The sequence below is a fragment of the Pseudorca crassidens genome, chromosome 8 (genome assembly GCF_039906515.1).
Source record: "Pseudorca crassidens isolate mPseCra1 chromosome 8, mPseCra1.hap1, whole genome shotgun sequence".
In the NCBI taxonomy this organism is placed as follows: domain Eukaryota; kingdom Metazoa; phylum Chordata; class Mammalia; order Artiodactyla; family Delphinidae; genus Pseudorca; species Pseudorca crassidens.
In genome coordinates, this window is record NC_090303.1 from 53,005,131 (window position 1) to 53,029,898 (window position 24,768).

General features: G+C 37.5%; 1 protein-coding gene across 8 annotated transcripts in view; it reads right to left on the minus strand.

Moving 5' to 3' along the window:
* The window catches only part of CDK14 (cyclin dependent kinase 14), a 716,891-nt gene that overhangs the window by 419,895 nt on the left and 272,228 nt on the right, over positions 1–24,768 (minus strand). For 7 of the 8 annotated variants that reach the window (XM_067746465.1, XM_067746464.1, XM_067746468.1 and 4 more), the window contains one exon: positions 19,139–19,384. The exons of the other annotated variant lie outside the window; for it this stretch is intronic. In XM_067746465.1, the coding sequence (XP_067602566.1) occupies positions 19,139–19,384 (246 nt within the window). The remainder of the gene's footprint in view (positions 1–19,138; positions 19,385–24,768) is intronic. 8 annotated transcript variants of the gene reach the window in all.

Below are 24,768 nucleotides of genomic sequence, written 5' to 3' on the forward strand. Positions count from 1 at the left end.
ATCCTCAACAAAATACTAGCAAACAGAATCCAACAGCACATTAAAAGGATCATACACCATGATCAAGTGGGGTTTATTCCAGGAATGCAAGGATTCTTCAATATACGCAAATCAATCAATGTGATACACCATATTAACAAATGGAAGGAGAAAAACCATATGATCATCTCAATAGATGCAGAGAAAGCTTTTGACAAAATTCAACACCCATGTATGATAAAAACCCTGCAGAGAGTAGGCAGAGAGGGAACTTTCCTCAACATAATGAAGGCCATATATGACAAACCCACAGCCAACATCATCCTCAATGGTGGAAAACTGAAAGCATTTCCACTAAGATCAGGGACAAGACAAGGTTGCCCACTCTCACCACTCTTATTCAATATAGTTTTGGAAGTTTTAGCCACAGCAATCAGAGAAGAAAAGGAAATAAAAGGAATCCAAATCGGAAAAGAAGAAGTAAAGCTGTCACTGTTTGCAGATGACATGATACTATACATAGAGAATCCTAAAGATGCTACCAGAAAACTACTAGAGCTAATCACTGAATTTGGTAAAGTTGCAGGATACAAAATTAATGCACAGAAATCTCTGGCATTCCTATACACTAATGATGAAAAATCTGAAAGTGAAATCAAGAAAACATTCCCATTTACCACTGCAACAAAAAGAATAAGATACTAGGAATAAACCTACCTAAGGAGACAAAAGACCTGTATGCAGAAAATTATAAGACACTGATGAAAGAAATTAAAGATGATACAAATAGATGGAGAGATATACCATGTTCTTGGATTGGAAGAATCAACATTGTGAAGATGACTCTACTACCCAAAGCAATCTACAGATTCAATGCAATCCCTATCAAACTACCACTGGCATTTTTTACAGAACTAGAACAAAAAATCTCACAATTTGTATGGAAACACAAAAGACCCTGAATAGCCAAAGCAATCTTGAGAACGAAAAATGGAGCTGGAGGAATCAGTTTCCCTGACTTCAGACTATATTATAAAGCTACAGTAATCAAGACAGTATGGTACTGGCACAAAAACAGAAATATAGATCAATGGAACAGGATAGGAAGCCCAGAGATAAACCCACGCACATATGGTCACCTTATCTTTGATCATGGAGGCAGGAATGTACAGTGGAGAAAGGACAGCCTCTTCAATAAGTGGTGCTGGGAAAACTGGACAGCTACATGTAAAAGAATGAGATTAGAACACTCCCTAACACCATACACAAAAATAAGCTCAAAATGGATTAAAGACCTAAATGTAAGGCCAGACACTATCAAACTCTTAGAGGAAAACATAGGCAGAACACTCTATGACATAAATCACAGCAAGATCCTTTTTGACCCACCTCCTAGAGAAATGGAAATAAAAACAAAAATAAACAAATGGGACCTAATGAAACTTAAAAGCTTTTGCACAGCAAAGGAAACCATAAACAAGACCAAAAGACAACCCTCAGAATGGGAGACAATTATTTGCAAATGAAGCAACTGACAAAGGATTAATCTCCAAAATTTATAAGCAGCTCATGCAGCTCGATAACGAAAAAACAAACAACCCAATCCAAAAATGGGCAGAAGATCTAAACAGACATTTCTCCAAAGAAGATATACAGATTGCCAACAAACACATGAAAGAATGCTCAACATCATTAATCATTAGAGAAATGCAAATCAAAACTACAATGAGATATCATCTCACACCAGTTAGAATGGCCATCATCAAAAAATCTTGAAACAATAAATGCTGGGAGGGTGTGGAGAAAAGGGAACCCTCTTGCACTGTTGGTGGGAATGTAAATTGATACAGCCACTGTGGAGAACAGTATGGAGGTTCCTTAAAAAACTACAAATAGAACTACCATATGACCCAGCAATCCCACTACTGGGCATATACCCTGAGAAAACCATAATTCAAAAAGGGTCATGTACCAAAATGTTCATTGCGGCTCTATTTACAATAGCCCGGAGATGGAAACAACCTAAGTGTCCATCATCGGATGAATGCATAAAGAAGATGTGGCACATATATACAGTGGAATATTACTCAGCCATAAAAAGAAACGAAATTGAGCTATTTGTAATGAGGTGGATAGACCTAGAGTCTGTCATACAGAGTGAAGTAAGTCAGAAAGAAAAAGACAAATACCGTATGCTAACACATATATATGGAATTTAAGAAAAAAAAATGTCATGACGAACCTAGGGGTAAGACAGGAATGAAGACACAGTCCTACTAGAGAACGGACTTGAGGATATGGGGAGGGGGAAGGGTAAGCTGTGACAAAGCGAGAGAGAGGCATGGGCATATATACACTACCAAATGTAAGGTAGGTAGCTAGTGGGAAGCAGCCGTATAGCACAGGGAGATCAGGTGGGTGCTTTGTGATCGCCTGGAGGGGTGGGATAGGGAGGGTGGGAGGGAGGGAGATGCAAGAGGGAAGAGATATGGGAACATATGTATATGTATAACTGATTCACTTTGTTATAAAGCAGAAACTAACACACCATTGTAAAGCAATTATACACCAATAAAGATGTTAAAAAAAAAAAACCCAAAAAACAATGAATAACCCAATTTTCCTGAAAATGTAGATTCTGTCAGTTTTTAAATAACTTTTTTCTGATGCAAGAATGTTTTTTTAAAAATGACATAATAAATATTCAGGGTACAAAACTCAGAAAATGCAAATGAACACAGTATAGAAGTTTAACTTTACCCTTAATCTAATCACCAACAGGGAGGCACAATTAATATTTTGATAGCTCTTCTTCTAGTGCTATCTGTATACTGATGATTGCTTTCTAACATAAATGGGACTACACTACAGATAGTGTTTTGTAACCTGCTATTTATTAACTCAATATATTATAAATATTTTCCATGTTATTATACAGTCTAAATTAGGGGCTGGAAACCAGCCCACTACTGATTTTCATATATCCCATAAACTTAGAAAGGTTTTTATATTTTTTTAATGGGGGGATATCTAGAAAAGAATAAAATTTCATAGCATGTGAAAATTATATGAAAAACAAGTTTTAGTGTCCTGAAGTTTACTGGAACACAGTCACACTCATTCATTTACATATTGTCTTATGACTTCCAAGCTACAACAAAATTATACTTGCAACAGAGATCATATAGCCAACAAAGCTGAAAATATTTACCTGACCCCTGTCGTAAATCATGACTGTATAAAATTCAGTCATACAAAGTTACTCCTCTGTTACCTTTTAGCAGTAATGCAAACAAATAATCAAAATATTCAGATAACACTAATTAATACAAAAGAAACTCTCTTATGCTTACATACACCAATCCTTAAGCTGCAACAAAATCCCTCTTCCTTAAGAAACTGTACATTCCATCATGACCACAGAAGTGCTAAGAGTGAGTGGTCTCATAACTCTTGCTGTGCTAAACTCCCATCCCAACGTTCACCAGAGAGCAAGAAAAAGGGAGTATTGTCCTCCATAAGGACAAATTGCCTATTATTTTAATGTCACTATAAAAAGATAATATCAAAGCATATTAAAAATGATAATTGTATAAGGAATTAATAACATTTTTAAAGGATTATGTAATCACAGTTATAACTGTATTTATAAAAAGTTACTAATGCTTATGATGCTCCGTGAGAAACCAATTTTAGAAACTTAAGGAAAGAACTTCTTGCAGAAAGTTTATAGTACACTATTCTTGACCCTGAGCTCTTATACCACTTACGAAAAAACACAACATACTCACAATGCATCTGACTCCCATGGTTTATAAGGATTCTATTTGGCAAATTGAGCAATGCTGCTTACCTTCGTCCCCCCGCCCCCCGCTCAATGCCACATAGTGAATGAAAAGATATTTTTCAAAAATAATAAATTAGAAATAGGAATGTGAAACAAAAGAGTGTCAATATCTAACCAGATATTTAGAGGAATTCTAAAAGGTAAAAAGTAATCAGAATGAAAACTTCAGAGAAAAGAATGGGGGAATTTAAAGTCCTAACATGTAGGGGAAGACTAGTACAGATAAAAGAAGCAGGAGTCTCTAGGTAAATATGAGACTTATCAACACAAGAGAACACATGATGTCCTCCCAAGCAAACTGCAGGAACATGTGAAGAGGAGACAGCAGAGAATGTAGGTATTCAGGCTAGAAGGGCAGAGCAAGGACTCAAGTAGCCAATACCCAGAGAAAGGATGACATATCCCATCCCCAAACTACAATCCCTGCCTCTCTCACACAATCACTAGAGACAATTTACAGAAAACAGAATAAGCTGATAGCAATTCTAAAATACAAAAATGAGTACACAAGCAAAAATCACGAATCATTTCAGGAACACCAACAACCTGAAAGAAAAGTATAAAATTCAATGGGCAAAGAGATAAACCCTCGCACCTATGGTCACCTAATCTATGACAAAAGAGGCAAAAATATACAATGGACAAGGACAGCCTCTTCAATGAGTGGTTCTGGGAAAACTGGACAGCTACATGTAAAAGAATGAAATTAGGACACTTCCTAACACCATACACAAAAATAAACTCAAAATGGATTAAAGACCTAAATGTAAGACCAGACACTACAAGACTCTTTGAGGAAAACGTAGGCAGAACACTTTTTGACATAAACCACAGCAACACCTTTCTTGACCAACCTCCGGGAGTAATGAAAATTAAAACAAAAATAAACAAATGGGACCTAATGAAACTTAAAAGCAAATAAACAAAAGCATATAAACAAAATTGATAAACCATTAGCCAGACTCATCAAGAAAAAAAGGGAGAAGACGCAAATCAATAGAATTAGAGGGGCTTCCCTGGTGGCGCAGTGGTTGAGAATCTGCCTGCTAATGCAGGGGACACGGGTTCGAGCCCTGCTCTGGGAAGATCCCACATGCCGCGGAGCAACTAGGCCCATGAGCCGCAACTACTGAGCCTGCACGTCTGGAGCCTGTGCTCCGTAACAAGAAAGGCCGTGATAGTGAGAGGCCCGCGCACTGCAATGAAGAGTGGCCCCCGCTTGCCACACCTAGAGAAAGCCCTCGCACAGAAACGAAGACCCAACACGGCAAAAATAAAATAAATTAATTAATAGAATTAGAAATGAAAACGGAGAAGTAACAACTGACACTGCAGAAATACAAAGGATCATGAGAGATTAAAACAAGCAACTCTATGCCAATAAAATGGACAACCTGGAAGAAATGGACAAATTCTTAGAAAAGCACAACCTTCCAAAACTGAACCAGGAAACAATACAAAATATAAACAGACCAATCACAAGCACTAAAATTGAAACTGTGATTTAAAATCTTCAAACAAAAAAAGCCCAGGACCAGATGGCTTTACAGGCAAATTCTATCAAACACTTAGAGAAGAGCTTACACCTATCCTTCTCAAACACTTCCAAAATGTAGCTTTTGACAAAATTCAACACTCATTTATGATAAAAACCCTCCAGAAAGTAGGCATAGAGGTAACCTACCTCAACATAATAAAGGCCATATATGACACATCCACAGCCAACATCGTTCTCAATGGTGAAAAACTGAAACCATTTCCACTAAGATCAGGAACAAAACAAGGTTGCTCACTCTCACCACTATTATTCAACATAGTGTTGGAACTTTTAGCCACAGCAGTCAGAGAAGAAAGGAAATAGAAGGAATCCAAATCAGAAAAGAAGAAGTAAAACTGTCACTGTTTGCAGATGACATGATACTATACATAGAGAATCCTAAAGATGCTACCAGAAAACTACTAGAGTTAATCAATGAATTTGGTAAAGTAGCAGGATACAAAATTAATGCACAGAAATCTCTGGCACTCCTATACACTAATGATGAAAAATCTGAAAGAGAAATTAAGGAAACACTCCTATTTACCACTGCAACAAAAAGAATAAACTATCTAGGAATAAACCTACCTAAGGAGACAAAAGACCTGTATGCAGAAAACTATAAGACACTGATAAAGAAATTAAAGATGATACAAACAGATGGAGAGATATACCATGTTTTTGCACTGGAAGAAGCAACATTGTCAAAATGACTATACTACCCAAAGCAATCTACACATTCAATGCAATCCCTATCAAACTACCAATGGCATTTTTCACAGAACTAGAACAAAAAATTTCACAATTTGTATGGAAACACAAAGGACCCCGAATAACCAAAGCAATCTTGAGAAAGCAAAACGGAGCTGGAGGAATCAGGCTCCCGGACTTCAGACTATACTACAAAGCTACAGTAATCAAGACAGTATGCTACTTGCACAAAAACAGAAATATAGATCAATGGAACAGGATAGAAAGCCTAGAGATAAACCCACACACATATGGTCACCTTATTTTTGATAACGGAGGCAAGAATATACAATGGAGAAAAGACACCCTCTTCAATAAGTGGTGCTGGGAAAACTGGACAGCTACATGTAAAAAAATGAAATTAGAACACTCCCTAACACCATACACAAAAATAAACTCAAAATGGATTAAAGTCCTAAATGTAAGGCCAGACACCATCAAACTCTTAGAGGAAAACATAGGCAGAACACTCTACGACATAAATCACAGCAAGATCCTTTTTGACCCACTTCCTAGAGAAATGGAAATAAAAACAAAAACAAACATATGGGACCTGATGAAACTTAAAAGGGTTTTCACAGCAAAGGAAACCATAAACAAGACGAAAAGACAACTCTCAGAATGGGAGAAAACATTTGCAAACGAAGCAACTGACAAAGGATTAAACTCCAAAATATACAAGCAGCTCATGCAGCTCAATATCAAAATAAGAAACAACCTAATCCAAAAATGGGCAGAAGACCTAAGTAGACATTTCTCCAAAGAAGATATACAGATTGCCAACAAACACATGAAAGGATGCTCAACATCACTAACAATTAGAGAAATGCAAATCAAAAATACAATGAGGTATCACCTCACACCGATCTGAATGGCCACCATCAAAAAATCTACAAACAAAAAATGCTGGAGAGGGTGTGGAGAAAAGGCAACCCTCTTGCACTGTTGGTGGGAATGTAAATTGATACAGCCACTATGGAAAACAGTATGGAGATTCCTTAAAAAACTAAAAATAGGGCTTCCCTGGTGGTGCAGTGGTTGAGAGTCCGCCTGCCAATGCAGGGGACACGGGTTCGTGCCCCGGTCCGGGAAGATCCCACATGCCATGAAGCGGCTGGGCCCGTGAGCCATGGCCACTGAGCCTGCGCATCCGGAGCCTGTGCTCCGCGACGGCAGAGGCCACAGCAGTGAGAGGCCTGCGTACCACAAAGAAAAAAAAAAAAAAACTAAAAATAGAACTACCATATGACCCAGCAATCCCACTACTGGGTATATACCCTAAGGAAACTATAATTCAAAAAGAGTCATGTGCCACAATGTTCTTTGCAGCTCTGTTTACAATAGCCAGGACATGGAAGCAACCTAAGTGTCCATCGACAGATGAATGGATAAAGAAGATGTAGCACATATATACAATGGAATATTACTCAGCCATAAAAAGAAATGAAATTGAGTTACTTGTAGTGAGGTGGATGGACCTGGTGACTGTCATGCAGAGTGAAGTTAAGTCAGAAAGAGTAAAACAACTACCATACACTAACACATATATACAGAATCTAAAAAAAGAAAAAAATGGTTCTGAAGAACCTTGGGGCAGGACAGGAATAAAAATGCAGACTTAGAGAATGGACTTGAGGACACGGGGAGGGGGAAGTGTAAGATGGGATGAAGTGAGAGAGTGGCATGGACACATATACACTACCAAATATAAACTAGATAGCTAGTGGGAAGCAGCCGCATAGCACAGGGAGATCAGCTCGGTGCGTTGTGTCCACCTAGAGGGGTGGGATAGGGAGGGTGGGAGGGAGACACAAGAGGGAGGAAATATGTGGAGATATATATATATATATATATATGTATATGTATATGTATACGTGATTCACTTTGTTATACAGCAGAAACTAACACACCATTGTAAAGTAATTATACTCCAATAAATATCTTTTAAAAATAAATAAATAAAGGTATCAGGTATATCCTAACTCTAAAAAACAAAGGCCATGAAACTGGGTCATTTGTGAGACATGGATGGACCTAAGAGAGTGTCATACAGAGTGAAGTAAGTCAGAAAGAGAAAAGCAAATATATGTGATAACGTGTACATGTGGAATGTAGAAAAATGTTATAGATGATCTAAGTTGCAAAGCAAAGAGACAGAGACGTAGAGAACAAATGTATATGTATATGTAAATGTATATACCAAGTGGGAAAAGGGTGGGGTGGGAGGCATTGGGAGGCTGGGATTGACACATATACATTATTGACACTATGTATAAAATGGACAGCTGATGGAAACATGCTGTATAGCACAGGGAACTCACCTAGCACACTGTGGTAACCTAAATGGGAGGGAGGTCCAAAAGGGAGGGGATATCTTTATGTGTATGGCTGATTCATTTTGTCGTGCAGTGGAGTCTAACACAACATTGTAAAGCAACCATACTCTATTAAAAAAAAAAAAAAACTCAGGGACTTCCCTGGTGGCGCAGTCGTTAAGAATCTGCCTGCCAATGCAGGGGACACAAGTTTGAGCCCTGGTCCCGGAGGACCCCACATGCCGCCGAGCAACTAAGCTCGTGAGCCACAACAACTGAGCATGTGCTCTAGAGCCCACGAGCCACAACTACCAAGCCCGTGCACCACAACTACTGAAGCCTGTGCGACTAGAGCCCATGATCCGCAACACGCAAAGCCACCACAATGAGAAGCCTGCACACAGCAACTAAGAGCAGCTCCTGCTCGCTGCAACTAGAGAAAGCCAGTGCGCAGCAATGAAGACCCAACGCAGCCAAAATTAATTAATTAATTAATTTTAAAATTCAATGGGCAAATAAGTTAAACCCTGGTAAGAGAGTTGACACTGCAAAAGTAATAATAACTTTGAATAAAAATAACCAGTATTTTTTTTTTTTTTTTTTTTTTTTTGCGGTACGTGGGCCTCTCACTGTTGTGGCCTCTCCCATTGTGGAGCACAGGCTCCGGACGCGCAGGCTCAGCGGCCATGGCTCACGGGCCCAGCCGCTCCGCGGCATGTGGGATCTTCCTGGACCGGGACACGAACCCGTGTACCCTGCATTGGCAGGTGGACTCTCAACCACTGCGCCACCAGGGAAGCCCAACAGCCAGTATCTTAGAGATTTAAGAAGATATTACATCCTTTGAAAAGAAACAGAGATTTAGAGATTAAATATTTCATCAGCGAAATAAAACATGTATGGTCAGTGACTAAAAGAACGTACATAGCTGAAAAAGGAAAAAGTTCAATGGTTGAACAGAATTTTCCCAGAAAGCTCTAGGGAGAGGTTACATCTAAACAGAAAAATTATTCAACAAGCATAATATTTTTATACACAACAATGGCTGAAAAAAAGACAACTAAGCAATACTTTTAAAATGAAAAGGGAAAATGGTTTTGGATTACTAATACTCAAGATAGTTCCTCATTTGGGATGGAAACGTTGCAATTTTACCACCTACAGGAAAAAAATAGGTATAAAATTCCATTTTATCTCAATATAAGATATAGTTGGAGTGATGGGTGAAGTGCAGGAAGGCAAATAACAGTAGAAAAAGAGAATAAAAGCATGTTGGGATATATTGGATTGTTAAGGACAGACTGCAGATACTGATTAACTCCACATTCATAAATTTTAGTGTATTTCTTAACACTTAAAAGGTAATTACTAGAATAAATATGATGTACAAATCCCAAACAAATTAAGGAAGGAAGGAATGGAAGAGAAAAGTGCAAGGAAGAAGGGGGAAGAGGGTAAGGGATGGGAGAGTTAGAGAAGGGGCATACTCAGTAAGAAAGCGTATAAAGTAGAAAATCACAAAATAAGGAAGTTAAGTCCAAATATATCAATGCTTACAATAAATATAAATTTTAAAATTTCTCTATTAATATAAAGTTCTCAGATTGGAAAGACAAAGAAAATCTAGCAATGCGCTATTGAGAAGAGACCAAAAAATTAAGACAAAAGAGTAAATCTGAAAATAAAAGGGAAAATATAGCAAAAAAAAGTATTTTTGCGAAATCACGCATTATAGCAATACTGATGGCAGAGAAGACAGAATTTACAAAACAGCAAATAGATTAAATTAGTATAGCCCATTAAAATCCACCAAGAAATTTAATAATCACAAACTAGTATGAGCCAAACAACATAGTTTTGTGGTGTATAAAACAAATGCTGGTAGCAATAAAATGAGAAATTGTCAAATCCACAGTGATAATGGGAGACAGACATACATCACTCAGACATCAACAGAGCAAGCAAATGACCGATAAGTGAGATATATGGGCTTGAATAGTAGAATTAATATTTTAACCTAATACGTATATTAATATATATTCTTTTCAAGTACACATTAAACATTCACAAAAAATGGCCATAGATTAGGCCACCAAAGAAACCTCAATATTCAAAACTGAAGAAACATTTCAAGTTACTTTTTCTGAACACAATGCAATAAATTAAAAATTAAGAATAAAAGGAAAACTAAATAGTCTAGCCATATGGGTTAAAAAGAAAATCAAAATTGAAAATTCATAAATAAATATGTGGCACTGAGGACATGACATTTTAAGACCCATGGGATGCAGCTAAATCAATACATAAAATAAAATTTAAATAAATGTGCACATACTAGAAGAGAAGAAAGGTTGAAAGTATTATGATTTTAGACATTTAACTGCAGCTAGAAAAAGAACAACAAGGGACACTGTAGGAAGGAATTAATAGACAATGGACTACCTATTCTTTTCTTCAAGAAACTTGTGAAGTACCAACCATGTGTTGAGTTGAATCAAGTAAAACTTAATGGAAAACTACATTCAAAAGAGCCTGACTAGCCCTGTGTGGGTTACGTTCTCATGCATTTTTCATCACCAAGAAACAGCTTGTGAATGTCGCACTTTACCATCACCCTCCTGAGCCCAAGTTTTAAATAGAAATTTTTAAACCTATATTAAACTTCAGTATAAAATGATCTTCAATGGGGAAAATATTGTGTTCACAGTTCCATTCTAAATTATTTAAAATCATAATGAGAAGTCTGTATGTTTGCTTTTGTGCTCCTTTAAGAATAAATTCAATCTAAATTAAAGAAAAAAGCAGCAGCAGAAAATGACCTGTTTAGTCTTATTAGAAGATAAACTGCTTATGCGTATTTACAGCAAGGACAAGACACAATCACACAAAATTGGTAATAGATTAGGAAGTTATTATTTTCTCTTCCTAGAAAGGCACAAATAATTTTCTAAAAATATTTTACTCTTCGTAAACTGCCTTATATAAGCTTATGTAATCATTTTAAGACTTAGACCATACTAAAATTACTACTTGAAGAAACTGAATTGAGGAAATTAGAAAAGCAAGGATAATACTCTTTTTTAGAATATATCCCATTTATCCACTAGAAAAATAAAGAGATGCTAATGGCATCTAACTGAATGATTTGGAGGTATTAACTGCCATCGTTAAAGTACATCCTATTAACAATGTGATGGCAGAAAATTAATATTTTGTCTCATTTAGTGGAAAAACAGTCAATGTGATCTGCCTTTGAAACTGATATGTACACATTGTGGAAATATACTGTAAGTTACAGATCTGTAAAATAAGAAGAATCACACACATGTAATACCTCTCTATAAGTTATTCTAGTCAATGAAAGAATGGGTCTATGGAACAGGACATGTCTATAAGATAGTCTGCGCTTTAAGAGTTAGATTCTTGTAAAGTTCATCTCCTATTTTAAATACACAGAAATGTTCTGATCTGTAATTATTATGCATATAAATAAGGAAGCTAAATGCCAAGTGTTTAAAGAGGCCAATAATAAAATCCTTCCAATCAAATGACTAAGAATAATTCAGAAGGAGAGGTCCTATTTTGTTTGATAATTAAAGTTCAGGCCTTTGGTTTGCCTTTCTTTTTCCTTGCAACTTTATTAAATCATCACATTTAACTAAAGATGCTAGATCGAGCCAATAGGTAGTCAACCCTAACATTATCTTTGGCTCTTTGATGTCAGGTGCATGCATGGATGGGAAACAGCTTTATGGAGCCACTATTCTCTGCTTACCACTTCCCTACTTAGACTGCAGGTTTGAGACAGCACTTTAGAGAAATGGAAATACAGAGGGCTAATCAGCAATTATTAACAGACACTAACTGCATGGAGATGTAGAATTTAATGAGATAATGTTAATATATTTTTTTAACAGAATAAAGGTACAGAGAACTGTCAATTGTCTGGACCAGTGGAGGGGAACATTGGCATGGATAATGAAAAAGCCAAGATAATATTCCAGCTGAATGGTGTTTGCCACCCTGCCCTGAAGGAGATGGTCCTGGCGTGCTCCAATTCATTGTTTGTGCAATCAGCAAAAACAACCAGCTAATATCAAGTGTTTACTGTGTTCCATGCTTTGAGTTTATCACTTTAAATACATCACCTAAGTTTAATCCCTATAACACCACCCTAAGGTTGGTTCTATTAGTGTTCCTATTTGAACATGAAGAATTTAAGACTGGAGAAGTAAAGTTACTCATCTAAGATCCTACAGCTAATGGCAGAGCTACAATTCAAGCCAAGTTGATTGGAATTGAGAACATATTTTCTTTACCACTACTACATTGGCAGACTCTTTCCATGGAGACCTAACTCCCACCCAAATGGAGGAGTTATTAAGTCATGCTTGTCTATCGTCCACTGAAACCCCATTCCTAGAAACAAGGATGGGGTTTTTTAGTCAATTTTTATAAACTGCATGAGTATACCTCAGTGTTCACTATAATGATACCATGATATGGTTATAAGAATGTCAACAGTTTTACACTGAATTCATTGAAAATTTACTTTAACCTTCATACATAACCCCTTACTTAAGATTGTTGATGACCCCCTGAATTGTAGGAAAACCACAAGTAAGAACCACTTCTCTATCACATTATACTAATAATTGTGAGAGTGGGTGTGAGAGTAAGGTGGGAAGGATTCAGTCAGAACTATCTGACCTCATCAAACAACAAGGATTTTTGAAGTCAAACCTTCCTGGGCTAATTTTTCTTCTGCCTTTGATCTTCACAACAGGCTCTATCATCCTGCATTTCTAACCCTTTTAGACACAGCCACACTGAGATAATTCATAGTTGATGGATAACTTGGTTACAAAATAGATCTAGATCTAGACAGAGGGAGAGACCCAACCACCACACATGCTAACAACCTGACAAGCGGCTAGTCCCCACAAGAAGGCAGCAATGCCAAAATGAGATCCCCAAGGATGAGCATCTGAGGACTGAAGCGGGCCTCTCATTTTCAAGTCTGCACCATCCTCCTCTCTCTCCAAATTGAGCCTGACTGTCATGGGATGCAGGTTTTTTTTTGGTAAGGAAGAGAGGTAAATTTGGAGAAATTTACAGAATGTACAGAGGACCTTAATCTAAACCTGAATTTCTGAAAATATGGTCTCTTGAAGCACAGCTCAATGAAATCCCTTCTAAATTGGGCCAGCAAGACAGGCGAGACTCTCCTACAGCGCTGCCAATAGTTCTCGCTGTTGAAGGGCACAGCTGAGTTGGAGGAGATGGTAGGAAAAGGGGAGCAAAAGTCTGTCCTGTCAGTGACAGTGCTAATTATGACCCAGGGACTAGGCCCAGGAAGAGTAGGCACTCAAAAATCATCTGAAACAAACAGGATCTGTCAAACACCTCTTGAAATATACCAATTTAAATAAAATCACATTCTTTACATTCTGCCTGAATTTTGAAGTGCCACCGTCTGGACAAAATCAGGAAGTCCAGATGATTGTGATGGTCACTGAGGCCAAGGCACTCTTGATTCCTTGATTTGAGGCATGACTCCTCACATAGACATGACCAGTATGTGAACAGCAGAGAGAGGTACAACAGTTGGGAAGATGTGATATTGTACAGTAGTTTCTACCACAGCATTCCAAGAAACAAGAGTGACAATCCTGAGTTCCTCACCAAAATAGGGGCCGGATTGCCACACTGCTACTCATCTTCTCCTTCCTTCTCAACTGTACTCTTGGAGCCTATTCAAGATAACTAATACTTTCAAAGAAATAACAATAAAATAAAGCTATAACATTAATCCTGGTTGCCCTTAGGTAAAGGGTTTCCTTTGATGCTTATCAGCCTTTAAAAAATCTTTAAAAATAACAAAACCTATGTCATAAAACTCTCATGCCACTGAGTATGAAATGATCAAACCCATACACTGCTGGACAGGATGTAAAATGGTGTTGCACAAGAAGTGTAACCACGTCCATTTTCGGCCCAATGAGGAATCGAAAGGAAAATAGTCTTTCCATGAAAAAGAGTATAATAAAATCCCCCCCTCCCCCGTCACTGCAATAGGGGAGAGAACAAAAAGGCAGTAGACAGAAAGGACTCAGAATAAAACAGAATACTGTAGCATCGTGCTAAAAGAGAAAAAGAAACTATTTCCAGCTTGATCAGGAAAGAGCAAAGACCTTTTTCCAGGGCATACTGAATGGAAGCAAAAGTTCCCAAAATGAAAAGAAAGCAAAGCACTTTTCACACAAAGTAATATAAGCGCCCTGATATACAAGACAGACATCCCAGATTGGATCAGAAAAGGGTAAACCCAATAAGAAACTCTCAGGAAAGAGGATCTAAAGGAAGTTAATATAATAGGAGAGAAACAGTGGACATTTCCAGTTCAACATGGTGGCTTGAATACAAGTATTTATCTCTCCCCCTTACCAATCTGTACTAAAATGACAGTACTAAGTTATAACTCAGAAGGGCAAATAAAATGAATAAGGAGAAGACTGAAGACAAGATACAAACAAAAATTTTGAGATGGGAAACAAATGGACAGGAGGTCACTGACAAGGATGATGACTAAAGGTAGAAACCAGTAAGAACTAAGTCAATTCATACTTCAGAATCCCAGAAACACTCAAGAATTGGAAGTTGAACTTTAAGGAGGGGCTAAAACCAAAATGATAAGTTAGAGTGGATTTAAGGAACAGGTCCTTTCCCCTAGACTCTCCCAGTCAGGTGTCTGCCTATCCCTGATCCCAGCAGAGGTTTATTCTCTGAAGAGGTTGAACTTGAGAGGCTCAGAATTAGGACATCAAGCATAATGAAAACCAGGATGAACAGTGAGACTGAACAAAAATGAAGCATAAAAAAGGCACTGAGCCCCATCTTGATCATCTCAGGAAACAAACTGCAGCTAGGCTTACCTATCCTCAAAACTAGATTGGTCCATCAGCTTTGGAGGAATGAAGGGACGTCTCCTGACAGCAATTTGGAGATCAACCAGTCCAGATTGGATTAGGACAATGGAGAACCACAAGGAAAATTTCAGGGGGAAGAAAAACTGACAGATTATCTGATTCTGATTTATTTCAGAGGAGTTTTCTAGTTTTATCAAATAGTTTGAGGCCTCAATTTGTGATTAAAATTCTATTAATTAATTGTATTAATCATGAACAAATGAAAAGAAGAGGCAATTATAACTAGGAAAATCAAAAATTTTTGCAAGGAAAGAAAGTTAATCATAGTACACTACGTGATCTCACTAAGAACAGTATTTACATCATCTTAAGATTGTAAACACTGTATACAAATTAAAGCCAAAAAGTAGGGTAAACATACTTGGGGATAGGAATAGAGCAGAGAAAATCCCGTCTCGATGTGTTCCTTTGTACCCTGTAACTCAGGTAGTTACATCTAGAGACTTGTTCAGATTCAGGCTTAATTCTATTGGTGGTTATTGCATACTCCCATGAGGACATCATAACCTCTGGATGTCCCTCTTTTGAGGATGTTAGCAGGTATTTATAATCTTTGCTTAGATGTATTAATTCTTCAGGGGTTGCCAAATGGTGATTCCTAAATCTATTATTCTTTCTTGATTTATTAGTGGGATTACTCCTAAAAGAGAAATTTCCCTTCATCAATGACTAGATTACCATGAGGTGAATTTCATACAGAAATCACTGAAAATAAATGCTTAGTTGTTTGATTTATTTGCCAGTTTTCAACACTAATTCTTATTTGTTTTTATAATGGTATCTATTGGGTTTTGTATATTAATGTTATAACCTGCAATTTGGCTAACTTCTCTCACTGTTTGTAGTATTTCCACTGATTCTTTTGGTTTTTCTAGATATATCATCATAAATCTGCAATAACGATAATTTTGCCCCCCTCTAGCTTGCTTTCATTATCTGTAGAGATGGTATGCTACTCGTTACTCTCTCTCTCTTTTTTTCATAGTTTTGTATGGGATTCAACCAATAATTTTTCTATTGGTTATTTTTCAGTAAAATGAATTTTTCAGTAATTTGAGAGGCATATGGCCAAGATAGCTTTTCTAGCTTTATGGAATGAAATTCTTTTCTCTGTTCCATGAATTGAAAAAGAAAAAAATGACAATCTCTCACACACTGAGCTTTCCCCATTTGTTTCACTTCAACACTTCTTTCTGGACTTTCTCTTTCCCTTTTGCCTTACTGAACCTTCCCTGCACAGAAGTCTACTCCAGCACTTTCTACTCAGTGCAGGGCTTTGTCCTGAAAAGGTGCTTCAATCTGATGTTCTAGGGAAGTCACAGGAGGAAGACCAGCAGACACCCCATGGTCTCTGTGCACTCATGCACTCACAGGTGCCATCCAAGTCCCCACCCAGGTGCTGTTGCTGTCCTAAGAATAGCCCAATGAGCCACCAGTACGTACCTGATGGCAATTTTGGGGTTTCCTGGATCTGAGAGTAGGCCCTAGTCCCCTGGCCTTCCCTGAGCTTCCTCCCTCTCACTTTCTGATACCACATGGTTCTTAAAATTGTTCATGGTTTGTTCCCCTCACTCCTAGTTTGAGGTTCATGGAGAAACCTCGTCACCTATATTTGTTGTTGATGTTATCCATTGGTTTTGGTTTTACTGCACTAGTTGCTCTCTCTAATTATATGAAGGGGTTTCTAACCCTACGCCACTGCCATGCTCCCTGAGTCCTCTCCTATCTGACGTGTACACACTGCTATATTTAAAATGGATAACCAACAAGGACCTACTGTATAGCACAGGGAACTCTGCTCAATATTATCTGACAATCTAAATGGGAAAAGAATTTGAAAAAGAATAGATACATGTATATGTATAACTGAATCACTCTGCTGTACACCTGACACTGACACATTGTTAACAATCACCTATACTCCAGTATAAAATAAATGAATAAATACAGAGAGAAATACAGAACGCATCAGACAAGTCTCAGCTTTCTTTGACAAGTATTTTAATTAACTCCTTATTAAATATTAAAAATCCCACTGTTATTATTCATACTATGATGTACACACTGACTTGATGACCCCCAGTAGCAGTAAGCACACCCAGCACCCAGTCTTAGTTTCTAAATACCACTCTTCAATCAAAGGAGACAGGGATCTTTGAAGAAATGGCTGATTCGAGGTCTGGGGCTGGAAAAACACAGTGTAAGTCAAGAGCAACTTGTAGGACAAGAAAGTAAGAAAGTGTTCAAAAAACAAAGGGATGAAGACATCTCAAAAGGACACAGGGGCCAAGCTAAAAGAGCTCCCAGTGACCAAAGCAGGAACAATTTGAGTAACAAAAGAAGTAATGTACCACTGGATAATAACTAGGATTGCAGGTACAATACAGGATAACTAGCTAAATTTGATTTTCATATAAACAGTGAATAATTTTTTAGTATAAGTATGCTTCGTTGCAATATCTCAAGTGCCAATTTCTATATATCACGTAGACTGACATATAATAATATTAAGATAACTATATAGTAAAATGTATGTAATTCTCTTTCCATTACAGAAGCTTAATTATTCTTCAATGATTCTTTTCATTTCTTCTAAATGATACTAAATCTAAAAGTTCTCCCAGGAGTTAGTGCTGTATCTGTGACCTAAATGGACACTACCTTGCAATCATAGACAAGATTACAGGGGCCAATTTGGGGAAAGCCAAGATAATCAATTCTCCTCATAAATGTTGCATTAACGAATTTATTTTCGATTCATTAACAAAAAAATGTGACACAAGATTTGTGAGGTATCATACACTTTAATTAAACTGAATTAAACTGTCAATATTCTCCTAGCAGTTGACATCTCTTGCTCTGTTTCGGCCCTCATGGAATTTAATATTTAAAATTTGTGAAATGGAATATGTTTCTTAGCAAGATGACAGAATCAAAATTCTCTTAGCATTCTTCACTTACCCTTTAAACTCTTAGACCATCTATGTCAAGAAGTTCTTAAGTGTGGGTTAAATTAGAAAATTACTTAATTTCAAAAGATCATAAGTTTTTTTTTTTACAATGTTAAATGCAGGCCAGTCTTGGAAATATGAGTTTCAGTAAAACTTCTACAGTCAAAAAGCAGCAATCACCTCAGAACTTTATACCTCCTTGGGTCCAAAGGCAAGACTTGCTTTGATATAGTTTGGGCGTAGAAAATTTCACTGTGATGAAAAGGATTTCTCTTTAAGATCAGTTTCAATGTCTAGCTCGTAATTTGTAGACTATTGACAATGAGAACAAACTGGAGTAAGACAAGTGAACACATTCTAACATGTACCCTGGAATGAAATTCTTTGTGAATCTGCCAAATTCAAAACGACCCTTACTGCCCGCAAACACAGTGAAGTTCAAACATCCTCTCCAGGTGTTCAAAATAGCAAAGGATTTTTAATTATAAATTCCTCTAACTAGAAACAACTAGAAAGAAAATAATCTTTCCCAAAATAAGTTGAATCATTTCTCATTTGCTTGTTGGGTGCTTATGAATAAAGAGTCTGTATATAGTTGGCACTTGCGCGTGCCTGCGCTATTTCTTCCAAAAACATTAAACCACCTAAGGAGACAATGCATAATAATGTACAGATAAAGCCACCTGCTGTCTTCCTGCACAGCATGCCGCTATTATAAGAGGGACACTTGTTCTGTTCACCCACTGATAAGTGACGAAGACTGCACTTACCGAGCTGGGGCTGGAGTGCCGCCGAACTTTAGGAGACTCTTTGCCAGTGGAGGAGGCCTTAAAGTTAATGCAAGCATTGTTCTCAGAATGCACCCTCTTAACTTGATTAGTTGGTTTCTCAAATGGGTCAAAAGTGCTCTGTGTCCTCTGAACCCTGACTTTTTTATCCTCAGGAATTGTGTCCAGGGGTTTGATCACTGAGTCCATTCCCGGGCAGTTCCGTGTAGACATCTTTGTGACACATATCTGGGAAAAAAAAGAAATTAAACTCAACCTCTCCACTGAAACTTTAATATCACTAAACATGCTGATTTGTTATCCTAGAAAGCATGCCAATTTTGATTCCAGGAAATACCCCGAAAGGCCACAGTTTAAAAGCTACACTAGCTTAAACCTCAATATGAAAAATTCCTCAAAATCATTCTGCTTATACTCACTTAGGGCTGACACTAAAATTGCTATCCCTAAAACAGGAAGCTTAAGGTCTCTACTGCTAGCGCCCTAAGGTGGTTCTTGAACTCTGTCACATATTTTACCACCTGACTGCAACTGGGATTATTTCTGAATCATTAAAAGTTGGATAAGTTGCCTTAAAACAAACAAACAAACAAAAACAGCTGAACTAAATCAGATGGGCATTTTAACTGATGCGCCACCATGGAAGCAGCTAACACAGCTAGAGAAAGTCATTATGTTCGTCAACACTTTAATGCTTGAATACATGTTTAAAATCTATCCCAATCTTGATTTCATCTCCAAACTAGAATGGAGCATATGAAAAGGCTAAAAGGTAGAGATAGTAAAAGTTGAAAACAATATTTATTCTTTTTTCTTTTTTTTAACATCTTTATTGGAGTATCATTGCTTTACAATGGTGTGCTAGTTTCTGCTGTATAACAAAGTGAATCCACTATACGTATACATATATCCCCACATCCCCTCCCTCTTGTGTCTCCCTCCCACCCTCCCTATCCCACCCCTCTAGGTGGTCACAAAGCACCGAGCTGATCTCCCTGTGCTACGCGGCTGCTTCCCACTAGCTATCGGTTTCACATTTGGTAGTGTATATATGTCCATGCCACTCTCTCACTTTATTTTGTTCATATTACTCCACTAAACCCCGATTTCCTTCTCAACTTCATTCATTCTCTTACTGCATAGTCTGCCCCCCTCTCTCATTTTATTTCAGTCTCTTTGACTTTTGCTCCTTGTTTTCCACTTTACGTTCTAACTCTTTCATTCTCCCTGTATTCTGGAGACTTTGTTTTTCTTTTTAAGTAATTTTATGGCCTCTAGCTTGCCTGTAAAGCTAGGTAACTTTATTATGCTGTTTAGAGAAAAGACAACTCTGAAAATGCTTTTAAAGTTTTTTTTTTCTTCTCGTGAAAAGTTTCCATATCCTTATTTAAGAAGGCAGGAAAACAGAAAGTATCTAAGAAAACCCCATATTGTTAAAGTAAACATATGAAGTGTCTGAGTAATACGTATAAGATGATTCCATATCGGAAAGAAACGTATGTGTATGGATAGATATAGATACAAATATACATACAGACATATAGATATTTGTATGTGTATGTATGAGCACATAGAAAGGTATAGAAGGAAACACACCAAAGTGTTAACATAAGATACCGCCAGATATGTAGAACTGAACGGATAAAGGGTAAGCTCACTTATTTTTTACATACCCCTATATTGTTTGAATTGTATAATTAACATGTCTGACAACGTAATTTTTGAAAATACTAAAGCGGGAAAGTATGTATAATAAATTAAGGTCTTTTAAGTTTTTGAAACAAACAAAAAAATTTTCATTAAATATTAAGCATCAACTCTGTCCTATGAGTGTGTCTCAACTACTAAGCATAGGTTGAACTTTAATTAAATCAAATAAGAAGGATATCATCACACCTTTTAGCATACCACAAAATTGCTGAAGATATCTTTAAAAGACTTAAGGCAGAGTCCTCTAGTCATGATCAAAAACTAACAATTTATCACAAGATTAGATGCACTGACGTGTTTCACTCAATTTTCACTCAAGAGTTCACGTGTTTCTCTTACAGATGTGAAAGCAAGAGGCAATAGATGTGATATGGATACGAAACCACCCACACCACTGAGACAACTGAATTATAACTATAAAATATAAACACATGAACCTGAGGAGTCAAAGAACCCTAAACACAAGAAATACAAAGAAAATAACATGTAGGCACATCAAAATCAAGTTGCTTAAAACCAGTGATAAAGAGAATATCTTAAAAGGGAGCCAGAGGGAAAAAAGTACTTTAAAAGATAAGACAGCAAATATTTGGAAACTAAACAACACAAAAGGGGAATTAGAAAGTATCTTGAACTAAATGAAAATAGTTAAACAGAATATGAAAATGGCAGATACAGCTTAAATAGTACTTTAGCTGTAGAAAAACTTATAATGGTAAATGCATATAGTGGAAAAAAATTCAAATCAATAAGATTACACCTTCAAATACTAGTAGAAAAAGAAGGGAAATTAAAACCTAAAATAAGCAGAGAATTAAAATGATGAAAAAATATCATTATGGAAATAAATGAAATAGAAAACGAAAAACAATAAAGAAAATCAATGAAACTGAAAGCTAGTTTTCAGAGAAGATAAAAAAAAAAAAAAAAGGATACTCCTCTAGCCAGACTGATAAGAGCAGAAAGGTAAAGAACTTATATTGCCAATAACAGATATGAGAGAGATGACATCACTACAGATTCCACAGGTATCATCAACAACTTTATGCCAATAGGTTCAGCAACTTAGATGAAGCAAATTCCGTGAAAGATGAAAACAACCCAAGCTCACTTGAGAATAAATAGATAAGTTGAATAGTCCTATGTCTACCTATGTCTATTAAGGAAATTAAAAGTGTAACCAAAAATGTTATCACAAAGAAAATGCCAGGGCCAGACAACATTACTGGTGAAGTAAACCAAACATTTAAGGGAAAAAAATAACATCAATTCCACAGAAATGCTTCCAAAATATTAAAGAGAAGGGGATACTTCCCCACTCACTATATGAAGCCAGCATCATTCCAACACCAAAACCAGACAAAAGCATTAGAAGAAAACTACAGATCAATTTCTCTCATGAATAAAGATGCAAAACTTATTGGCAATTTTTAAAAAGTTGAATCCAATAATATATAAAAAGGATAATAAATAATGAAAAAGTAGCATGAATCCCAGGAATGCAGGGTTGGCTTAACACTCTAAAATGTGTAATTCACCATTTTAGTATACAATGTCAGGCAATCTCTAAAATGGCTCCCAGTGATAGCCACTTCCAGATAGTCACATTCTTACTTAGTACACAGATCTTGAGTTTGGGTTGTATTTGTTGACTTATATCCAATAAACAGAATATGGCAGAAATCATGGGCTATCACTTCTGAGAAAAGATTATAAAAAGAACTGTGGTTTCTGCGCTGGTACACTCTCAGTCCTATTCCCTTTCTCTTAGATCACTATCCCAAGGCAAAAGCCAACTGCCATGTTAGGAGGCAGCTCTGTGGAGAGGCACATTTATGGAAGGACTGAGGACTGCAAACAACCACAAGAGTTGAGCCTTCAAATGCAACCACAGCCCCAGCCTCCTGCTTGACTGGAACCTCATACAACACGCTGAGCCACAGGCACCCAGCTAAGGCGCCCTGGATTCTAAACCCACAGTAACTGTTAAACTGAATGCCTTTCTCCTAAGTACAGGAACAAATCAAGGATGTCCACTCTCATTATGTTGACTCAACACTGTATTACAAGTTCCAGACAATGCCACAAGGCAAGAAAAAAGAAAAAAAAAATCTACATTGGAAAGGAAGAAATAAAACCAACTTTATTCACAGAAGACATTATCATCTCTGTTGAAAATCCAATGAAATCTACCCCCCCAAAAAAAACCACTAGAATTAATAAGTTTATCAAGGGTACAAGATATAAGATCAATATACAAAATTCATTTGTATTTCCAGATACTAACAACAATCAGAAATTTAAATTTTAAAAACACAATTTACAACAGCTTCAAACAATTTAAAATATTTACTGATAAATCTGACAAAATATGTGCAATATCTGTACCCAGAAACTATAAAGTATGGCTGAGAAGAAGAAAAAAAAAACAAAGGAGCCAATCAGGGACTTCCCTGGTGGCTCAGTGGTTAAGAATCTGCCTGCCAACACAGGGGACACGGGTTTGAACCCTGGTCTGGGAAGATCCCACATGTCGCGGAGCAACTAAGCCAGTGTGCCACAACTACTGAGCCTGCGCTCCAGAGTCCAAGAGCCACAACTACTGAGAGAAGCCACCACAATGCAAAGTGCACACACTGCAATGAAGAGTAGCCCCCCTTGCTGCAACTGGAGAAAGCCTGTGCACAGCAATGAAGACTGAACACAGCCAAAAATAAATAAAATAAAAATAAATTTATTTTAAAAACCCAGCAATCTTGACACAAAAATAATAAACACATATATTCATAAAATGCTATCATAAAAGTATTTTTAAACTACAAGTTCATTGTGACAGGCAGAATTCTACAGTGACACCCAATGTCCAGCCTTTGAATAATCCCCTCCCCTTTGAGAGTGAATATGTTGAGATATCACATCATGATTCTATTATGTGATATGGCAAATGGGCGATTACCCTGGGTGGGCCTGACCTAATCAGGTGAGTTCTTTCTTTTTTTAAAAAAAAAATTATTTATTTATTTATGGCTGTGTTGGCCTTTGTTTCTGTGCCCAGGCTTTCTCTAGTTGTGGCAAGTGGGGGTCACTCTTCATCGCGTTGCGCGGGCCTCTCACTGTCGCGGCCTCTCTTGTTGCAGAGCACAGCCTCCAGACGCGCAAGCTCAGTAACTGTGGCTCTCAGGCCCAGTTGCTCTGCGGCATGTGGGATCCTCCCAGACCAGGGCTCGAACCCGTGTCCCCTGCATTGGCAGGCAGATTCTCAACCACTGCGCCACCAAGGAAGCCCCTTAGGCGAGTTCTTTAAAAGCAGAGCATTTTCTCTAGTTGGTCGCAGAAGAGAAAGTCAGAGGTGTGATCTGGCTAGCCTGGAAGAAAGCCAACATTTCATGCTGTGATCTTCCTATGGGGGCCACACGGCACAGAAATGGGGGGCAGGCTCTAAAGGCTGAGAGTAGTCGCTGGCTGACAACCCGCAGGAAAACGGGACCACTGTCCTACAACCACAAGAAAATGAGTTCTGCCAACAGCTACAAGTTCTGCTTGTAGGAGGATCTTGAGCCCCAGGTGAGACCAACACCTTGATTTCAGTCCAGTAAGACCTAGGGCAGAGAAACCAGGTATGCCGTGCCTAGCCTTTTAAACTACAGAAACTGTGAGATAATAAGCTACTAAGTACATGGTCATGTGTTACACGCCAATTGAAAACTAATACATTCACTTTACTGAAATTGCCTATAAGCACTCTGATATTTGAGCACAATGTTCTTAGGAACATGTTGCAGATACCACTTTCTGTATTTGATACACTGTATCAGATCCAGGATAGATAAGCAATGATTCCTAGGACTGCTATCAATAAATGACCATATACTGAGAGTTTTCTGCACGACATAACTCCATCA